The sequence below is a fragment of the Lycorma delicatula genome, chromosome 1 (genome assembly GCF_047948215.1).
Source record: "Lycorma delicatula isolate Av1 chromosome 1, ASM4794821v1, whole genome shotgun sequence".
In the NCBI taxonomy this organism is placed as follows: Eukaryota; Metazoa; Arthropoda; class Insecta; order Hemiptera; family Fulgoridae; genus Lycorma; species Lycorma delicatula.
The window spans coordinates 204,722,957-204,740,845 of NC_134455.1; the positions used below are offsets into that span (position 1 = coordinate 204,722,957).

At 34.1% G+C, this 17,889-nt stretch overlaps 1 protein-coding gene across 4 annotated transcripts in view; it reads right to left on the reverse strand.

The window, feature by feature from the left end:
* Positions 1-17,889, reverse strand: part of LOC142327637 (histone H4 transcription factor-like) — an 88,299-nt gene that overhangs the window by 15,095 nt on the left and 55,315 nt on the right. For all 4 annotated transcript variants that reach the window (XM_075370863.1, XM_075370871.1, XM_075370847.1 and 1 more), the window contains one exon: positions 8,801-8,999. In XM_075370863.1, coding sequence (XP_075226978.1) covers positions 8,801-8,999 — 199 coding nt within the window. The remainder of the gene's footprint in view (positions 1-8,800; positions 9,000-17,889) is intronic.

Here is a 17,889-nt window from a genome sequence, read left to right on the forward strand (position 1 = left end):
AGTTTTAATTATTACAATTTTTTTACTGAACAGTTACTACAAAAACAAAGTGGAAAAACTATTTTTAATATTTATGAAAAATTCTAAAGCAAGCCAGGATTGAGATTATTAAGGTTCACAATTCTTTCAAATGTAAAGAGTGCTTTTCATAATTTTATTAATTGTTCAAACTTGGGAGTTTTTCATTTACTTTTTGAAGTACTTTTTTACTAATAGCTGGGAGATGAATTACCAATTTAGTTGATGATGAAGTAATATTCTTCTTCCAAAGTCTTTCAATAAGCTTATCTCCAAAATTGATTAACTTCAACAAATTATCACTGACAGATTTATACAGTAACTGGTTGTTATTCATAATTATATGAATATGTGAAGACCTTCTTTTGTGTAAAGATGCAAATGTCTTCCTTTCAAAGGAATAATAAGCTGGTCAAAAACACAAATGGAATCTTTTCAATTCTATCCATACTTTTATTGTTCTATATTATCCTCAAAGACTATTTCTCCTTCATGTTCATGTCTTGTAACGCGCCACCACATTCAAAACTTAAAATTATAACATTTTCATGTCATTTAAACAACCTTCTGGGAATTCTACATACACTTCCTTTTTATTAAGTTTTTTTTTTTTTATTTATGACACTGACAGGGTTATTCCTAAATGTCTTAGAGTTCTTGTTACATAAGTCACACTTTCAATCAAATATCACACAAGAGGTACACTGCTAAACAAATTATCCATATAATGTGCATGTCCAACTTTCAAATAATCAGTGACTAACTTTTAACAACTTTATCAGCGTGTCCCTTGCCACCAATTGGTGGATATTTAGTGTCTTTAAATAAGCAAATGGTAAACAAAACCATCTAACCATGTCAGTAGGTAAATTTTTATGCTGTGTTTATAACTTTTATAGGCACCATACAAAGGAAAATAGTGCCTCCCTTACCAAACTACGATTGGTTAATCATTTTCAATTCAGTTTTTGATAATATTTTTTTCATTTATTATTGTAAAAAACATCTAAAATGAGTCAATTTAAAAAAAAAATATTGACTGGCAATGGATCCCATTCTGTGAAATTTTGACTGAAATAAATTACACAATAATTAAACATTGGGTCTCTTGACATTAAAGTTGAGAATGGGAGAAAATAATATACTACCTAATGTACACTTTTTCCACAATTGAGGAAAGTTTAGGATTATTATATTACCAGTCATGATTCTTTGTGCTAATTTTGAAAGTTAGTCCTCCTTTACATCCTTCCAAGTATTTATTCTAGCTCATAGTGAAGTTTATACCTCCAATAAAGTCTAGGCACACATATTTGTTCCATTATTATCAGTTTATGAAATTTTTATTGGTTATAACTTGGAAAAAACCAATTGGTTTGTGTTTTGGGGTAAATTTACTTTATGGACAACTAAGTAAAATGATAGGCTGACTAGGATTGCCAGTTCTCCAGGTAACAGGTACAGATGCAGTTGCAGTAATAGAAGTAGACTATATATTGGTGTTACTTAAATAATTGTGTTTAACATATATATAAAAGCTGGCTGGCAAAGTACTGCATGATTTTCCTGGCTATTAATAACAAAAATTAAAAATTGACCAAAAAAACAGAATATATATTTTTTTAGAGGTGGGAAATAAATTTTCATAAAAATATTATATATAGATTAAGCTTAACAAATTTGCTTAAATAATTTTTTCTCTAAATCACACCCCTTCAATAAGTACTAAAATAAGAAAAAGGAAAATCTAAAAAAAAAGTTTTTGAATTTTAGGTATGGGGTCCATAATTTAGAAAACTTTAAACATTTCATGATAGCTCTATATATGAAGTATGAACATTCAAAAAAGTTTTAAAGAATATTAAATTGTAAAGATATAGAGCAAAAGAACAAAAAATATATTTCAATTTTAAGAGGTGGAGGTTACCTTTTTGAAAAAGTTTTTTAGATTATTTATATGCATTGTAGATTTGTAACAAATTTGCTTTAATCAAGTTTTCTCTAAAATGCCTCTGAAGAGAATCAAAACTGATTTTTTTGCGATATCCCCAACTGGATGCCGGTTATAAGTTGATTAAGTGGACTGCATAATAAAATGACAAATTTTGAATGTAACTGACACTGATTGACATCTTTATTGTAGATCGACACAGATGGTAATTATATACCATTACACTAAAGAAGCTTTGTAATTAATTCATAACCGATCGACGTTATGTCCACTTCATGAAGACAACTCAACTCAACTGAGAGAGCAACACACAAACAAGGGAGTGGAAGAACTTCCCACCACACCATACACACACACATACAGAAAAATATCCAACACCAACCCCTTAACAAATTTTGAAAAAAATATTTATTTGATCAATGCCCCATACATAGAAATATTTGAGCCAAATAGGAATAAAATTGGTTCAATCAAATATAAGGCCAAAAGTAGTGTGACATACATATGCACATACATACAGTACATAAATAATTGGTGTTTTTGGTCTCTATAAACTAGTTGAACTCAAAAATGTAAAGATTTGTAAAGAAAACCCAATATTCTGTTTCTGACATGATCATTATACTTTCCCCTATAATATAGATATTCTAACTATATTTGCTGGGAAACTAATATTACAAATTTTAAGATTTCTTAATTGAAATTTATATGCTTAATGTATAAAAAACATATCCAAAAAAATTACAATGAAGTTGTAAACCGTACGGTAAGAGTCTCACAGATATCATCTCAAAAAACAAAAATTTCAGTAATATAAATAAAACTGGTTTTAACAAAATGATACTGATAGCAAAAATGATAAGGCACTACATTTCTATTATCAAAATCTGTTATTAATTTAGAATTTTCTTTAAAAAAGAATACATGTTAAATATATGTGTAATAGACAATAGACATACAATAAGAAATAATAAACAATGTTTAAGCATTCCATCTAATAAACAAAAAAAAGAAAAATTTGTTACAAAACTGTTACTGACCCGATTTCATTTATTAAACAACAAATAATCATAAGAATTGTATTATTTTTGTAAATGTGATATGTATTACATATAAATGAAATTGGGCTAGTAAGAGTTTTGCAACAAATTTTTACTTTTTTTGCTTATTATATGGAATGCTTAAACATTGTTTATTATCTATTATTGTATATCTATTGTCTATTACATATATTTAAGACGTATTTTTTTTTTTAATGAAAATTCTAAATTAATAACAGATTTTGATAATAGAAATGGTAGTGTCTACCTTTTTTGATATCAGTATCGTTTTGTTTAAAACAGTTTTATTTATATTACAGAAATTTTTGTTTTTTGAGCAGAAGAAATGAAATCTGCAAGACTCATACCGTAGGTTTACAATTTGTAATTTTTTGGATATCACTACATTTTGTTAAATTATTCTTTTATTCTTTTTATGAATTACTAATTCTATCTTATGGATTTATTATTAAAATTTTTTGCCTTAGAACAAACAACCTCCTCTATGAATCATGAGACCTTGCCGTTGGTGAGGGGGCTTGAGTGCTCAGGGATACAGAGTAGCTGGACCGAAGGTGCAACCATATCGGAGAGGTATCTGTTGAGAGCCTGACTAAGGAATGATTCCTGAAAGAGGGCAGCAGCTCTTTCAGTAGTTGTTAGGGGCGTGAGTCAGGACGACTTAAACGGCCGTATCAACATCACTCAGTCCTCTGAGTACTGCGCAGCTGAAAGCAATGGAAAACTACAGCTGCTTTTTTTTCCAAGAAAATGTGGCTCTCTGCATTTTCACATAGCAATAATGGAGGCGCCTTCCTTGGTAAAATATTCCGGAGGTAAAATAGTCCCCCGTTCGGATCTCCGGGTGGGGACTACTAAGGAAGGGGTCACCAGAAAATTAAAAAATAACATTCTACGAGTCGGAGCGTGGAATGTTAGAAGCTTGAAAAAGGTTGGTAGGCTAGAAAATTTAAAAAGGGAAATGGGTAGGACAAATGTGGATATAGTAGGAATTAGTGAGGTTCGGTGGGAAGAGGAAGGCGACTTTTGGTCAGGTGATTTTAGAGTAATTAACTCAGCGTCAAATAATGGGCAGGCAGGAGTAGGTTTCGTGATGAACAAGAAGATAGGGAGGAGAGTGGAGTATTTCAAAACGCATAGCGATAGAATCATTGTAATAAGGATAAAATCAAAACCTAAACCGACAACGATTGTTAACGTCTATATGCCTACAAGCGCCCATGATGATGATGAGGTAGAGTGTGTATACGAAGAGATTGATGAAGCAATTAAACACGTAAAAGGAGATGAAAATTTAATAATAGTTGGAGATTGGAATGCAAGCATTGGAAAAGGCAAGGAAGGAAATATAGTGGGTGAATACGGGCTGGGCAAAAGGAATGAAAGAGGGGACCAACTTATAGAATTTTGCACGAAGTATAATTTAGTAATTGCCAACACCCAATTTAAAAATCATAATAGAAGAATATACACTTGGAAAAAGCCAGGCGATACTGGAAGGTATCAGATAGATTATATCATGGTTAAGCAAAGATTTAGAAATCAACTCGTTGACTGCAAAACTTACCCTGGAGCAGACATTGATAGCGACCATAATTTGGTGATAATGAAATGTAGATTGGGGTTTAAAAACCTGAAGAAAAGGTGTCAGATGAATCGGTGGAATTTAGAGAAGCTTGAGGAAGAGGAGGTAAAGAAGATTTTTGAGGAGGACATCGCAAGAGGTCTGAGTAAAAAAGATAAGGTAGAAAATGTAGAAGAAGAATGGGAGAATGTTAAAAAGGAAATTCTTAAATCAGTAGAAGCGAACTTAGGCGGAATAAAGAGAACCGGTAGAAAACCTTGGGTTTCAGCTGATGGATATATATTGCAGCTGATGGATGAACGTAGAAAATATAAGAATGCTAGTGATGAAGAAAGTAAAAGGAACTATCGGAAATTAAGAAATGCTATAAACAGGAAGTGCAAACTGGTGAAAGAAGAATGGATTAAAGAAAAGTGTTCAGAAGTGGAAAGAGAAATGAACATTGGTAAAATAGACGGAGCATACAGGAAAGTTAAGGAGAATTTTGAGGTACATAAATTAAAATCTAATAATGTGTTAAACAAATTTGGTACACCAATATATAATACGAAAGGTAAAGTCGATAGATGGGTGGAATATATTGAAGAGTTATACGGAGGAAATGAATTAGAAAATGGTGTTATAGAGGAAGTTGAGGAGGATGAAATGGGAGAAACAATACTGAGATCTGAATTTAAGAGAGCATTAAAAGATTTAAATGGCAGAAAGGTTCCTGGAATAGACGGAATACCTGTAGAATTACTGCGCAGTGCAGGTGAGGAAGCGATTGATAGATTATACAAACTGGTGTGTAATATTTATGAAAATGGGGAATTTCCATCAGACTTCAAAAAAAGTGTTATAGTTATGATACCAAAGAAAGCAGGGGCAGAAAAATGTGAAGAATACAGAACAATTAGTTTAACTAGTCATGCATCAAAAATCTTAACTAGAATTTTATACAGAAGAATTGAGAGGAGAGTGGAAGAAGTGTTAGGAGAAGACCAATTTGGTTTCAGGAAAAGTATAGGGACAAGGGAAGCAATTTTAGGCCTCAGATTAATAGTAGAAGGAAGATTAAAGAAAAACAAACCAACATACTTGGCGTTTATAGACCTAGAAAAGGCTTTCGATAACGTAGACTGGAATAAAATGTTCAGCATTTTAAAAAAATTAGGGTTCAAATAGAGAGATAGAAGAACAATTGCTAACATGTACAGGAACCAAACAGCAACAATAACAATTGAAGAACATAAGAAAGAAGCCCTAATAAGAAAGGGAGTCCGACAAGGATGTTCCCTATCTCTGTTACTTTTTAATCTTTACATGGAACTAGCAGTTAATGATGTTAAAGAACAATTTAGATTTGGAGTAACAGTACAAGGTGAAAAGATAAAGATGCTACGATTTGCTGATGATATAGTAATTCTAGCCGAGAGTAAAAAGGATTTAGAAGAAACAATGAACGGCATAGATGAAGTCCTACGCAAGAACTATCGCATGAAAATAAACAAGAACAAAACAAAAGTAATGAAATGTAGTAGAAATAACAAAGATGGACCACTGAATGTGAAAATAGGAGGAGAAAAGATTATGGAGGTAGAAGAATTTTGTTATTTGGGAAGTAGAATTACTAAAGATGGACGAAGCAGGAGCGATATAAAATGCCGAATAGCACAAGCTAAACGAGCCTTCAGTAAGAAATATAAGTTGTTTACATCAAAAATTAATTTAAATGTCAGGAAAAGATTTTTGAAAGTGTATGTTTGGAGTGTCGCTTTATATGGAAGTGAAACTTGGACAATTGGAGTATCTGAGAAGAAAAGGTTAGAAGCTTTCGAAATGTGGTGCTATAGGAGAATGTTAAAAATCAGATGGGTGGATAAAGTGACAAATGAGGAGGTATTGCGGCAAATAGATGAAGAAAGAAGCATTTGGAAAAATATAGTTAAAAGAAGAGACAGACTTATAGGCCACATACTAAGGCATCCTGGAATAGTCGCTTTAATTTTGGAAGGACAGGTAGAAGGGAAAAATTGTGTAGGCAGGCCACGTTTGGAATATGTAAAACAAATTGTTAGGGATGTAGGATGTAGAGGGTATACTGAAATGAAACGACTAGCACTAGATAGGGAATCTTGGAGAGCTGCATCAAACCAGTCAAATGACTGAAGACAAAAAAAAAAAAAAAAAAAGGAGAGCTGCATCAAACCAGTCAAATGACTGAAGACAAAAAAAAAAAAAAAAAAAGGACAAACAAATTAAATTTCACAGCAAATTTTTTTTTAGTTGATGGTCATCATTCACTTCATAACATATTTTTCCCTTTTTAATGAAACTAAACGTATCGAAGATCTGTGACGTAATATTGCACTTATTACTTTGTAAATGTACCCTCGATATTTATCATTAATTCGATTTTACCAATCGAATTTATTTTTGTTTTATTTATTATTTTTTTAATAAAACTATTATAACTCTCGTAAACTAATACTTTTATTATTTTTTTTTTTTAAGAAGTGATGGGAATTAAATAAAACTGTTTCATCTTCAGAACTTTCATTTACATAACATCATTTATTATTTCTAGTACATTATCATATTTTTGTATGCTACCTAGTACTATCAAGTACTGCTGCCTAGCAGCACGATTCATAAAAGTACATTAAAAAATTAATAAAATGACATTTTTCAAGTCCTGCAGTTCATCAAATGGAAAAAAAATGTTGTGTAACAAACTTTGAGGTATTTTTTGAAAGTATTCTTTATTACTAATCGAACTGAACTGAAATATAATGCTTTCATGCTTATTATAATTTTTTTCCATTTTCATTTCAATGTTAGATTAGGTCATGTTTAGAACTGCAAATGTAGTTCGTTGACTTCGTTGTCTCTTATCAATGAAGTTGTAACGAACTCCATGATTTCTGACATAACATAAAAAATTTAGAAGTCCCATATATTATATAGCATGCAGATGGTTACATTAAATATATAACAAATATGAATATTCTAAAATATCAACTGCAAATGTCAAAAACAAACACACATACAAAGGCATACTCTAAAATCAGATGATGAGTCTTCATTCCACTTAAAACTGCAGCCAACAAAACAATAATGCTGCTTATGAACAAGTACAATGTTAAATATGGAAAACTAGAATAGCTGAAAAAGAAATTGTTAAAAATGATCTTTCAATGCAAATAAATCAGAGAACAAGTTGGAAGGCTTGCAAAACTGCTCTAACAAGAGTCCTAAGTTAGAAAGAACTACCCAGATGTTCTTACATGCATTTAAAGCAAACACTATGGAAATTAAATGGAGTAAACCTATATTTCACCCTTTGAAATTGCTGAGCATATTTTTTTAGGACAGAGGCAATATTTTTCAGAAGTTCATGCATTCTAAATCACACAAACTAAAGGAGAACTGAATACATTGCAAGAAGGTTTATAGCAGACAGCTTTCCACTAAAAAAAATTGTAGATTTATTAAAATTAGCATTTAATCATGTTAAAATAAATTATAAACATTGGCACTCAGTAGAAAATTATAAAATATTCCAACACTAAGATCATATATTAAATCATCTTACATAATACAGTGAACTCTTTACCACAATGTTTGGAATCACAATTGCATAATCAAGAACATCAGAATATCTGTGTAAAGCAAAGTTTACCTTAATCATTATCATTTAATATTATTATTTTTTTTTTTTTAAATCAATTTAAGAGAGAATAATTTTTTCTTAGTTCTGGCTTTTGATGATATAAAATGGAACTTGTTTTTGGATATTACATTAAATACTAAATTAGATTTTAGGAACAAATAAATAAAAAAAAATTACAAATAACAGAGGACCTTACTGAAAACAAGAGCAATCTGTCATCAGCCTGAGCTTAATGAGTGCTGAGGCTAAGGACAAATGAAATAAAAAGAAACTTCCAAAATATCAAGAGATGGCAGATATGATGAAAATGATAATAAGTTTTGCAAATGATATATTCATTATTGAGGAGATGGAATTGCAGGAAGTTTCAGTAGAAATGGATCTACCCTAAAGAAGAAATATATATATATAATTCAAGAGGAAAATAAAAAGATTTATAATTGAAAAATTCTTTAGTTTTAATAGATGACTATTCCAGAAATAAATAGAAGAGAAAATTAAGAAAACTGCAAATCAAAAAATTATTTTACCTGTAATTACATGAAGTACAGTTGAATGGTCTCACTCTCAAATGACGAAATCTTATATGAGCAGCTAGGGTAAATTTGTTAGCACACGTCATATCGCAGTAAATGCATTTATGAACATTGATATGAGATCGCATATGGTCACGCAAGATGCGTTCACTCGAGTAATACTTGAAGCAGTGTGCACACTGGTAACCTTGCACTATAATAAAAACAAAATAATCCCACAGCTACTAAATAAAAAAACGTTTCATTTACAAAAAATTACATAGATATTTACTTACCCAATGAATAACAGCATATTTAATGAAACTTCATTAGAAATGCATATAGTATATGGATAGCTAAATTTTTTATGGGAGTTTGCAAAAATAACAACACGCAGAAAAATATTATTGTGAAAAATAAAGATAAGATGTTTCTAGGTTTCATAAGTAACAGAATTTAATATAACTATTTTTCTACTCTACTAGGATTCTAGAAGACAGTAATAGAAAAAAATGGCCAATGTTCCTTTCCATTTAGACCATATTATTTCTTCTACTCTTTAATTCTTGTGATGAATAAACCAGCCAAGTGGAAACAATTTGAATATTTACAATCCTTCACTTTTTTGTAGAACCAGGAATTTTGTGAATAATTTATTCAGCAGAAATCAGTTTTAAAATGGATTATTTTTGTTCAAGAATGAAGCTAGATTATTACATTTGTTATAATGTAAAACTCAAATTAGATTAACATCGTTTAGATGTCTTGTTAACTGTTTTCACTTACTTAGTTTTCAATGAATTAATTTTGGAAGTCAAACCAAATACGAGAGGTAGATCAAAAAGTAAGTTACACCCTTGCCGTGTTCTTGAACTGAAAGGGATATATTAATGTCTTGTGTTGGCAGCATTGGTTGTGTTGCTGTCTTCATGGTCCCCCAGCAGCAATTCTGAACGACATTCATTACGAGTGTATTGTCATTGTCAATATGGCGTGTCCCCTAGATGTTTCGTCCAGCATAGATGTGTATTCAGCAGTCTGATTTTTGTGGGAAAAAAATTACAATTGTTGTGAAATTCATCACCAAATTGTTGAGGTATACGGTGTGAAGGTAATGTCAGGCCCCATGATCATCAAATGTTCAGAAACGGAAGAACAAATGTGAGTGATGAATTGCACGCTGAGCCCCCTTCAACTGCAAACATGACAGGTAACATGGAACGCGTGAATGAAATGATCTTGAATAACCGGTGCATTAAAATTAGAGAGATTGCAAGTGAAATTAACATCAGTTACGTCAGCTTGGTTACTGTAAGATGTGTGCACAATGGGTGCCACATCTGTTGACCGACAACCACAAACGTCAACGTTTTGCATCTGCTCTTTCTTTCTTCAATGTTATTCCAGGACTGGTCCACAGTTTTTGAAACAAATCATTGCAGAGGATGAGAGCTTGGTGCTTCATTACATTCCTGAGGCTAAATGAGCATCACATGAATGCAGACAAAAATTTGATAAGGAAGATTATAGGAATAGATAAGGAAGGTTAACCTCGGCCCCTTCCTTAGAAACTGTGTGATAAGTGCAGATTATCCATAGACAGCATCTCCTGTATGAAGCCTCGAGTCGTCCTCAATATTTCACGTACTTAGTGACACTCCCCCACAATTCGGCCTATATTGTGGCATACACAACTCCCTTTAGCAGTCTCCTCCGCAACTGGGTCAGGCCACCACAGTTGAGCAGGAAATCGGCAACCAACATCATCGTCTTCTTTGCTTTGGCAGCTGCCTCGATGGCCTGTGTTCCAAACTAGAGCCTCTTGTCAACCCAAACCCCGAGGTATTTAATCACAGGTCTGGCTTCGACCCATCTCCCTTCCACAGTGAGTCTCAGCTTCAGGCTTCTCTTGGCAAAAGAAACTGCCAACATATCTGTTTTATCAGGGGCAAGCGTGAGGCCTGGCCCACCCTCACCAACCACTCTTTGATGGTTTGATAAGCATCGCATATCTTAATGGTAGCCTTGCGAACTGTGTCAACCTCCACTGCCAAAGTGAGGTCATCTGCATAACCCACGGGTCACCCCCGGCGGAAGGGAGATGCGGAATACCCCATTATAAGACAACACCTAGAGAGTCAGTTTAAAGACCAACCCCTGCAATACTCCTCTGTATAGATTACGCTCAATTGTTGTTCCACCTTCCAGGCAGCAAACAAGGCTACGCCAGGTTAGATAAGACTTGATCATCTGTCAGAGGTACAGCAAAATTCCGCACTCCAATAGCGACACCATTATTGTGACGTGGGAAATGCAGTTGAATGAATTTTTCATGTCAAGGGTGACGAGCATGCACATCGCCCTCCAGCTCCCTTCACAACCTGGCATACAGCACCCACCCCATCAATGGTGGACCTCCTTCCGGAAGTCGTATTGGCTGGCAGAGTCCGTTCACCTTCTCCACCACCTTGGATATTCTGCGTTGAAGCATATGGTCCAACACTTTCGCAAGGGTGTCTATCATGACCAGCAGCTGGTACAAGGAGAGTAATGCTGAGTCCCTCCCTGGTTTGAGGACTAACACCAGCCACTGGCATCTCCACCTGTGGGGGAATACCCGCTCTGTGAGGCAAGCCTTATATATAAGAAATACATCCGGAGCAGCCCAGACCACCACCCTTATCACCGAATTCAGCAACCAGTCCAGGCCTGGCGCCTTACTCAGGGGCATGTGTAACATTGCATCCAATAACTCCTTTTGTGTAAAAGGAGGTGGAATCTCTCTTCATCCACATTGTCAGTCATCATTACCTCTTGTTCACCCAGAAAAAGGCCACTGATTATGCCCTGTACTTCTTGGGCATCCTGCATGGCAGGAACCCTGGGACTCATCCTCCTTTTCACCAGTATAATGTATGGCCTGCCCCAAGGGTCTGCCTCTATCTCTGCAATTAGCTCTTCCATGCACATTTACATTTCACCTCTTGAAAGCATGATGCAAGGTTCTTCTTGGCCTTCTTGTATTGGACCATACATACGAGGTGCGACAATAAAGCAATAAGACTGATTTTTCTTTGCAAGATGTGGCAACCCTGCAGCTTGTGTAGGCACACCATCTTTGACCTTGGTCTATCAGCTACTTCTAGTCCAAGCGGCACATTGATGCAACTGCTCAGTCGTGAGTTGTGCTGTAATAAGTGAACACGTGTTTGTCTCTCGTCACAGAAATGAAACCGCAAAATATTGCGCAACGGTATGCCATTCTTTTTGCGTTAAATTGGGTGAAAACGAGACGACAACTTATGATAAGCTTCAGAAGGCTTTTGGAGAGGAGGTTATGTCAAGAGCTCAAGTTTTTCGGAGGCATAAAATTTTTAGTGAAGGCAGAACGAATGTTGAAGATGAAGACCGCAGTGGACGACCATCAACCTCACGGACAGATGTCAACTTGACCAGGGTGCGTGAAATCGTACGATCTGATAGAAGATTATCCATGAAAATGATTGCAGAAGAACTCAACATCAATCAAGAAATGGTTCGTCTAGTATTAACTGAAGATCTGTGCATGAGAAAGATTTGTGCAAAAATGGTCCCCAAAAATCTCACACAACAAGAGCGAGAAACACGGAAAAATGTGGCAGCCGATCTGTTAGAGCAAACGGAAATCAATCCAGATTTGTTGAGCCGTGTTATCACTGGTGATGAAGGTTGGTTTTTTCAATACGATCTAGAGACAAAACGCCAAAGTTCGCAATGGTGCTCAAAGGGATCACCCAGACCAAAAAACGCTTGCATGTCAAAGTCAAAAGTGAAATGCATGCTTGTGTGCTCTTCGATTCCAAGGGAATTGTTCATAAAGAGTGGGTGCCTTCTGGACAAACAGTTAACCAATATTTCTACAAAGAAATTTTAGAAAGACTTCGTAAACGAGTTCTTTGTGTCCGTGCCAACATTACTGATAATTGGATTCTGCATCACGATAATGTGCGATCCCATACTGCTCTGTCAGTACAGCAATTTTTAAGCTCAAAACAAATTTGAGTACTACCACAGCCACCTTATTCACCAGATATCGCTTTGTGCGACTTTTTTCTATTTCCAAGAGTCAAAATGGCGGTCAAGGGATATCATTTTCAAACGACACAAGATGTCCAAAAAGCTGTGACGAGGGTCTTGAAGGATATTACAGAAGATAGTTCCAGAAATGTTACCATCAATGGCAGAAGCGCTGGAATAAGTGTGTGCAATCAGAGGGGAACTACTTTGAAGGAGACAATACAAAACATGACTAAAACGGTAAGCAACATTTTTTTTCACATCAGTCTCATTACTTTATTGTCGCACCTCGTATATCCCTAAGGACAGGGAAACGAGCCCTAGTCATTTTCCTTCTGGCTGTTACATACGCCTGTCTCTTATCGGCAATCTCCAACAACCACCAATAGAGAGTAGGTTGCCCCTTACTAATATGTCTCCTAGGGAGTCCGCTGCATGCCATCTTTAACAGGGCCACTAGTCTGGTGACCTTCTCTTTTGCGAAGCCAGGGGTGCAGACTTCACTTAAGTCAAGTGTCTCTACGAAGGCAGCCGAGTCTACATTCCAAGTACTCCACCCAACAAATATGGGAAGGCTATTTCCGCAGTTTCCCTCCTCCAAGATGACAGTGACAAAAGGCTGGTAGTCACTTCCAGACAGGTCTTTCCCCACCCATCACACTCATAGACATGCGAGGCGACTTCAAAACTTATAAATAAGATCAGCCACAGATCCAGTTGTGCCCCTCCTGAAGGTATGGATACCACCCACATTCAGGTAAACAAAATCCAAAGTAGCAGTTGTTATCTGTAAGGATCCTTTCCCTGATGTCCGTCCTGGTGAATGTCATCAAGGTTCCCTCTTTTGTTGTCACAAACTTTCTGGAAAGCATCAATCAGCACATGGGCGAGATCGGTTTCACTACTGGAATCAACAAAGGCCATATGAAAAACATTCCTAATCGGTACTCGTTCTCCCAACTCTTCACCAATTAGCATCGCCTCTATGGCTACCTGAAGATGCCTCATCACCAAGCTGTCAATCAGTCTGCTCTCAGTAATCTCTTTAATGTTCATAACTGCTACTACATTCTTTGGGGGGTTACTCCTAACCAGCATTTTCATGTACATGTTACAGTAGACCTTCCTGGGCCAACTCCTTTTAATAAAGTCAGCCATATCCTCCACTCTCATCCAATGACACATCCATCTAGTATCGGGCACTCCATAACCACCGATGTCTGGGTAATTGCCTCGACCATTTGGTTCTCTCTAATAACTCCGGCTGAAGTACACACCAGTCTCCATAAGTCTTTCACAGCAACAGTAAATTCCATATCAATTTCCTTATACTTCTTTTCACATTTTTATTCATGTTTTTTCTGAGTTCTTTGGCTAGTTTTTGAAGCCGCCGGACCGTCACATCCATGTCAACAGGTATCATCTCCTCCTTGGTGGAGGATTGCCTCACCTTCAGCCGTTTGGCTCCCTTCCTGCCCTCCACCAGAGGGTCAGATGTTACAGTGCCAGTGGCAACCAGAATGGGCAGATCCTTCATTGTCTCTGTCTCAACACTGTAGGCTCAGGGGGAACTTCCAGTTCTTCTGCCAGCTTCCCTTCCATTATTATGGAGAGGCCAGTAAAATATACAAAGATAAAATAAAATAAATATTCTGATTAAATATCAATAATGTAGTAGCTTGAGTAGTGAAGCTACTAACCAAGTTATCACTTAAACAAAAAAACACCAATAAATAATATAAAATTATCAGTACTGAGAAACAATATTTTATTTAATACTAACTCACGAGATAACACAATATTATTAAATATTGTCTATTAAATAATATAAATAACAAAGTTATCAATGTTCAGAACTCAACAAACAATAATAACATTTTTCCTGATAACCTATAGATAATAGTTCAGCTATTAAAGCTAAGATATAAAACCAATCTAATATATTATTCAACAGGTCTGTAGTATAAGCTAAAAAAATAATAAAAAACTCACAAACCACTGGCCGAATTAACACACCTATACATAGACACACTCACATCTCTGTTTTAACACTATAAGTTCTCCAAAAAAGATTAAGAAAAGGCCGAAAAAATATAAAACATGTGCGGGAGTACAAACATACATCTTCCTCGACCGAAACAGTCTTACCACTTACTCTGCTGCTATCTGTCTCCGAGTCATATAAGTCTGTTCACAAAATGTTATTATCTTGCATCTTTTCTAAGGAGTTAAATCCATATAGCTATTCTTCTAAATTTATTAACAAAATCACAAGAAGATCACTTACACGAGAAGAAGTCAAAATAAAATAAGTAAACAGTACACATAACTCAAAACAAGCAAGAATTTTTCAGGCAATACTTGAAATAGAGGAAAACAGCTGTACCACATCTGTTATCAGTAATACAACATAACTGACTAAAAATTACCCCTTGTTCATGAATTTGCACAAGACTGTATTTTGACAAGAAAAAATTGCAATTTACAAATTTTTATAAAGCTAAACATTAAGAAATATTTCATTGAAAATATCTAAGAATTTTACTAAAATTAAGAAAATAGTTAAATATTATTCTACACAATGTAGCATTAAAAAAAAATAAATCTATACAGCATTTTTGTTTATAACACAGAACATATTACTGAAATTAAAAAGCCTATACCATGTTTACCTCATATTTTAACCTGTTAAAAAATAGACTTGAGGTAAAAATACAAATGGCAGGTTTTTTTTAATATGAACAGGATCTCAGTACATGAATTGTAGCTGAAATCATTCTTAGTTATATCACTTACTTTATAGTAATTTACAAACTTTTACAGTGGTTTTGCAAAAACTTATACTGAATTAACTTGTTAATCCAGATAATGAATACACAGTATAATTCAAAATGGTTATGGCATTCAATATCACTAAACTTTATCACAGTTGCTTTAGAAACAACAAAGAAAAGTATAACCAATCCTACAGAACTAAAAGCGAATGAAGCCCAAATAACCTACTATTTGTCAGTAATGTTACACTGCTATCAATTTGAGGGAACTTCAATCTTCAGTTACAGATATGAAATTATATACAACAAACAAGATGGTCTCAAAATTAACAACTCTAAAAAAATGCTCATTGAGAATAATTAGGTATAGAACAAAATGATTCAATTGCTGATACAACAATAAAAAAGGGTGATAATTATTAACGTATGAAATAGAAGACCAAATACAGATAATGTAAAATCAGAGATATATTGAAGAAAAAAATAAGCTTGGTGCGTAAGGAGGAAATATTTCATCCTCAAATCAACATGCATACATCCTTGAAACCATAAGTATTTGAGTGTGTTACCAATATTAACCTGCAGATATGAAATATGGCTCTCTAAAACAATAATTTCTTGCTTAAGCTCAAAACAACTCAACATACTCCAGAACAGTTCAAACAGAAGTATAGGTTGGATGGATTGGTTATCAACTTAAGAAGGCTACATCCCTTACTGATTGATAAGACTATAATAGTAATGTAATACAATAACATACCAGTATAAAATATTATATCAATACATTTTTTTAAAGCTAATGCACAATATGTTTCTTTTAATAAAGATATATATGCTACCATTTGCTTTACTTTTGCTCCATTCTCTCTATTTTTATATCTTAAAACTAGGAACAATGTACCACTTCCATCCATTTAGAAATGACACCCATTGGTGTTAAGCACGGTGTTCTAAGTGCACAAGTACTTGAAAATTTATTATTTTTGGTTTTGTCTACATAATAGAAATTTATTACATACCATGACAATTTAAAAACATAATTAACCTAATGGTCTTGCTCATTAAATCCTTCAAAGCTATAGTTGCCTTAGAAGAATCGTGTAAACAAATGTAAAACTCTAGCACTCCCCTCTTACTACCTACTCACAACCTTCTTTTAAATTCCATCTCCTTGACCTTGCTTACTGTCATCATACCATCCTGAAAACAGTCATGAGAATGCTAACCTTACCCTCTGTTTTGACACCTATCAACAACTTTCACAACACAGCTTAGACCTGGTTAGTAATATTCAAGGTGATTCAGGAGTAAAAGGAAATAATTTAGAAACTGATTCTAGGGCTTGAAGAGGAAAAAATTCACATAAATATCCAAAAACACTTTGTTATCAAGTCATGGCTAGCAAAACATTTTGCCCAGATTTCAGTTCTCTGGTGAAATGATATCATACTGAAATTTCTAATGCATTACTTAAGAAGTAAACTTGATGGTTAGTATAAAACAGAAAAATTCAGTGATAAGTTTTTTAGGTTTGAAGTATAACTTTGTTAAATAACTAATAAATGCATATATTTTATTATCAAAACTTTTCATGAAATTAAACAGATGTAACAGTTAATGACAAACAAAAAAAAATTGTTATTATAAAAATACAAAATAGAATAAAACTTAACAAAAAAAAGTTATGAAAAATAGGCATCCTGTATGAGTATTTTCAAACTGCAACATATTTTGTACAATCTTTAATAATCTTCATGAATGGCACATTTCCAGCGCTTATGTTTCATTTGAATATCAACCAGTACATCATGATGAAAGGGAAAACATTCTTCAGGTGGTATAAATTGGTCCAACGAGCACATGAAGAATTTCTATACGATCAAATGTTCCACAAAGTACAGTATAGAGGACATTACATGCTAATGAACCGCATCCTTATCATGTTTAGAAAGTTTAACACCTCCATCTTGGTGACCATACCAGATGACTGCAGTTTTGCCAATGAGTTAACAATAATTACCACTTAATTCTGTTCGTAATTATGAAGCTTAATTCTGTCCATTTTCATATGAAGCTACTTTTACCCATAGTACCATTGTTCAGACATGAAATCAAGTAATGATTTCTTCTTTACTTTGCAAAGAATCCTGAGAACTTATAATTTCTTATTATTCTTTAACTGATTAAAAAACAATTTTTTCTTCATTTCTTTAGCTTGAATGATTCATCAAATAAATAACATGTCTTGTCTTTAATAGGATCCTAAAAGTTAAC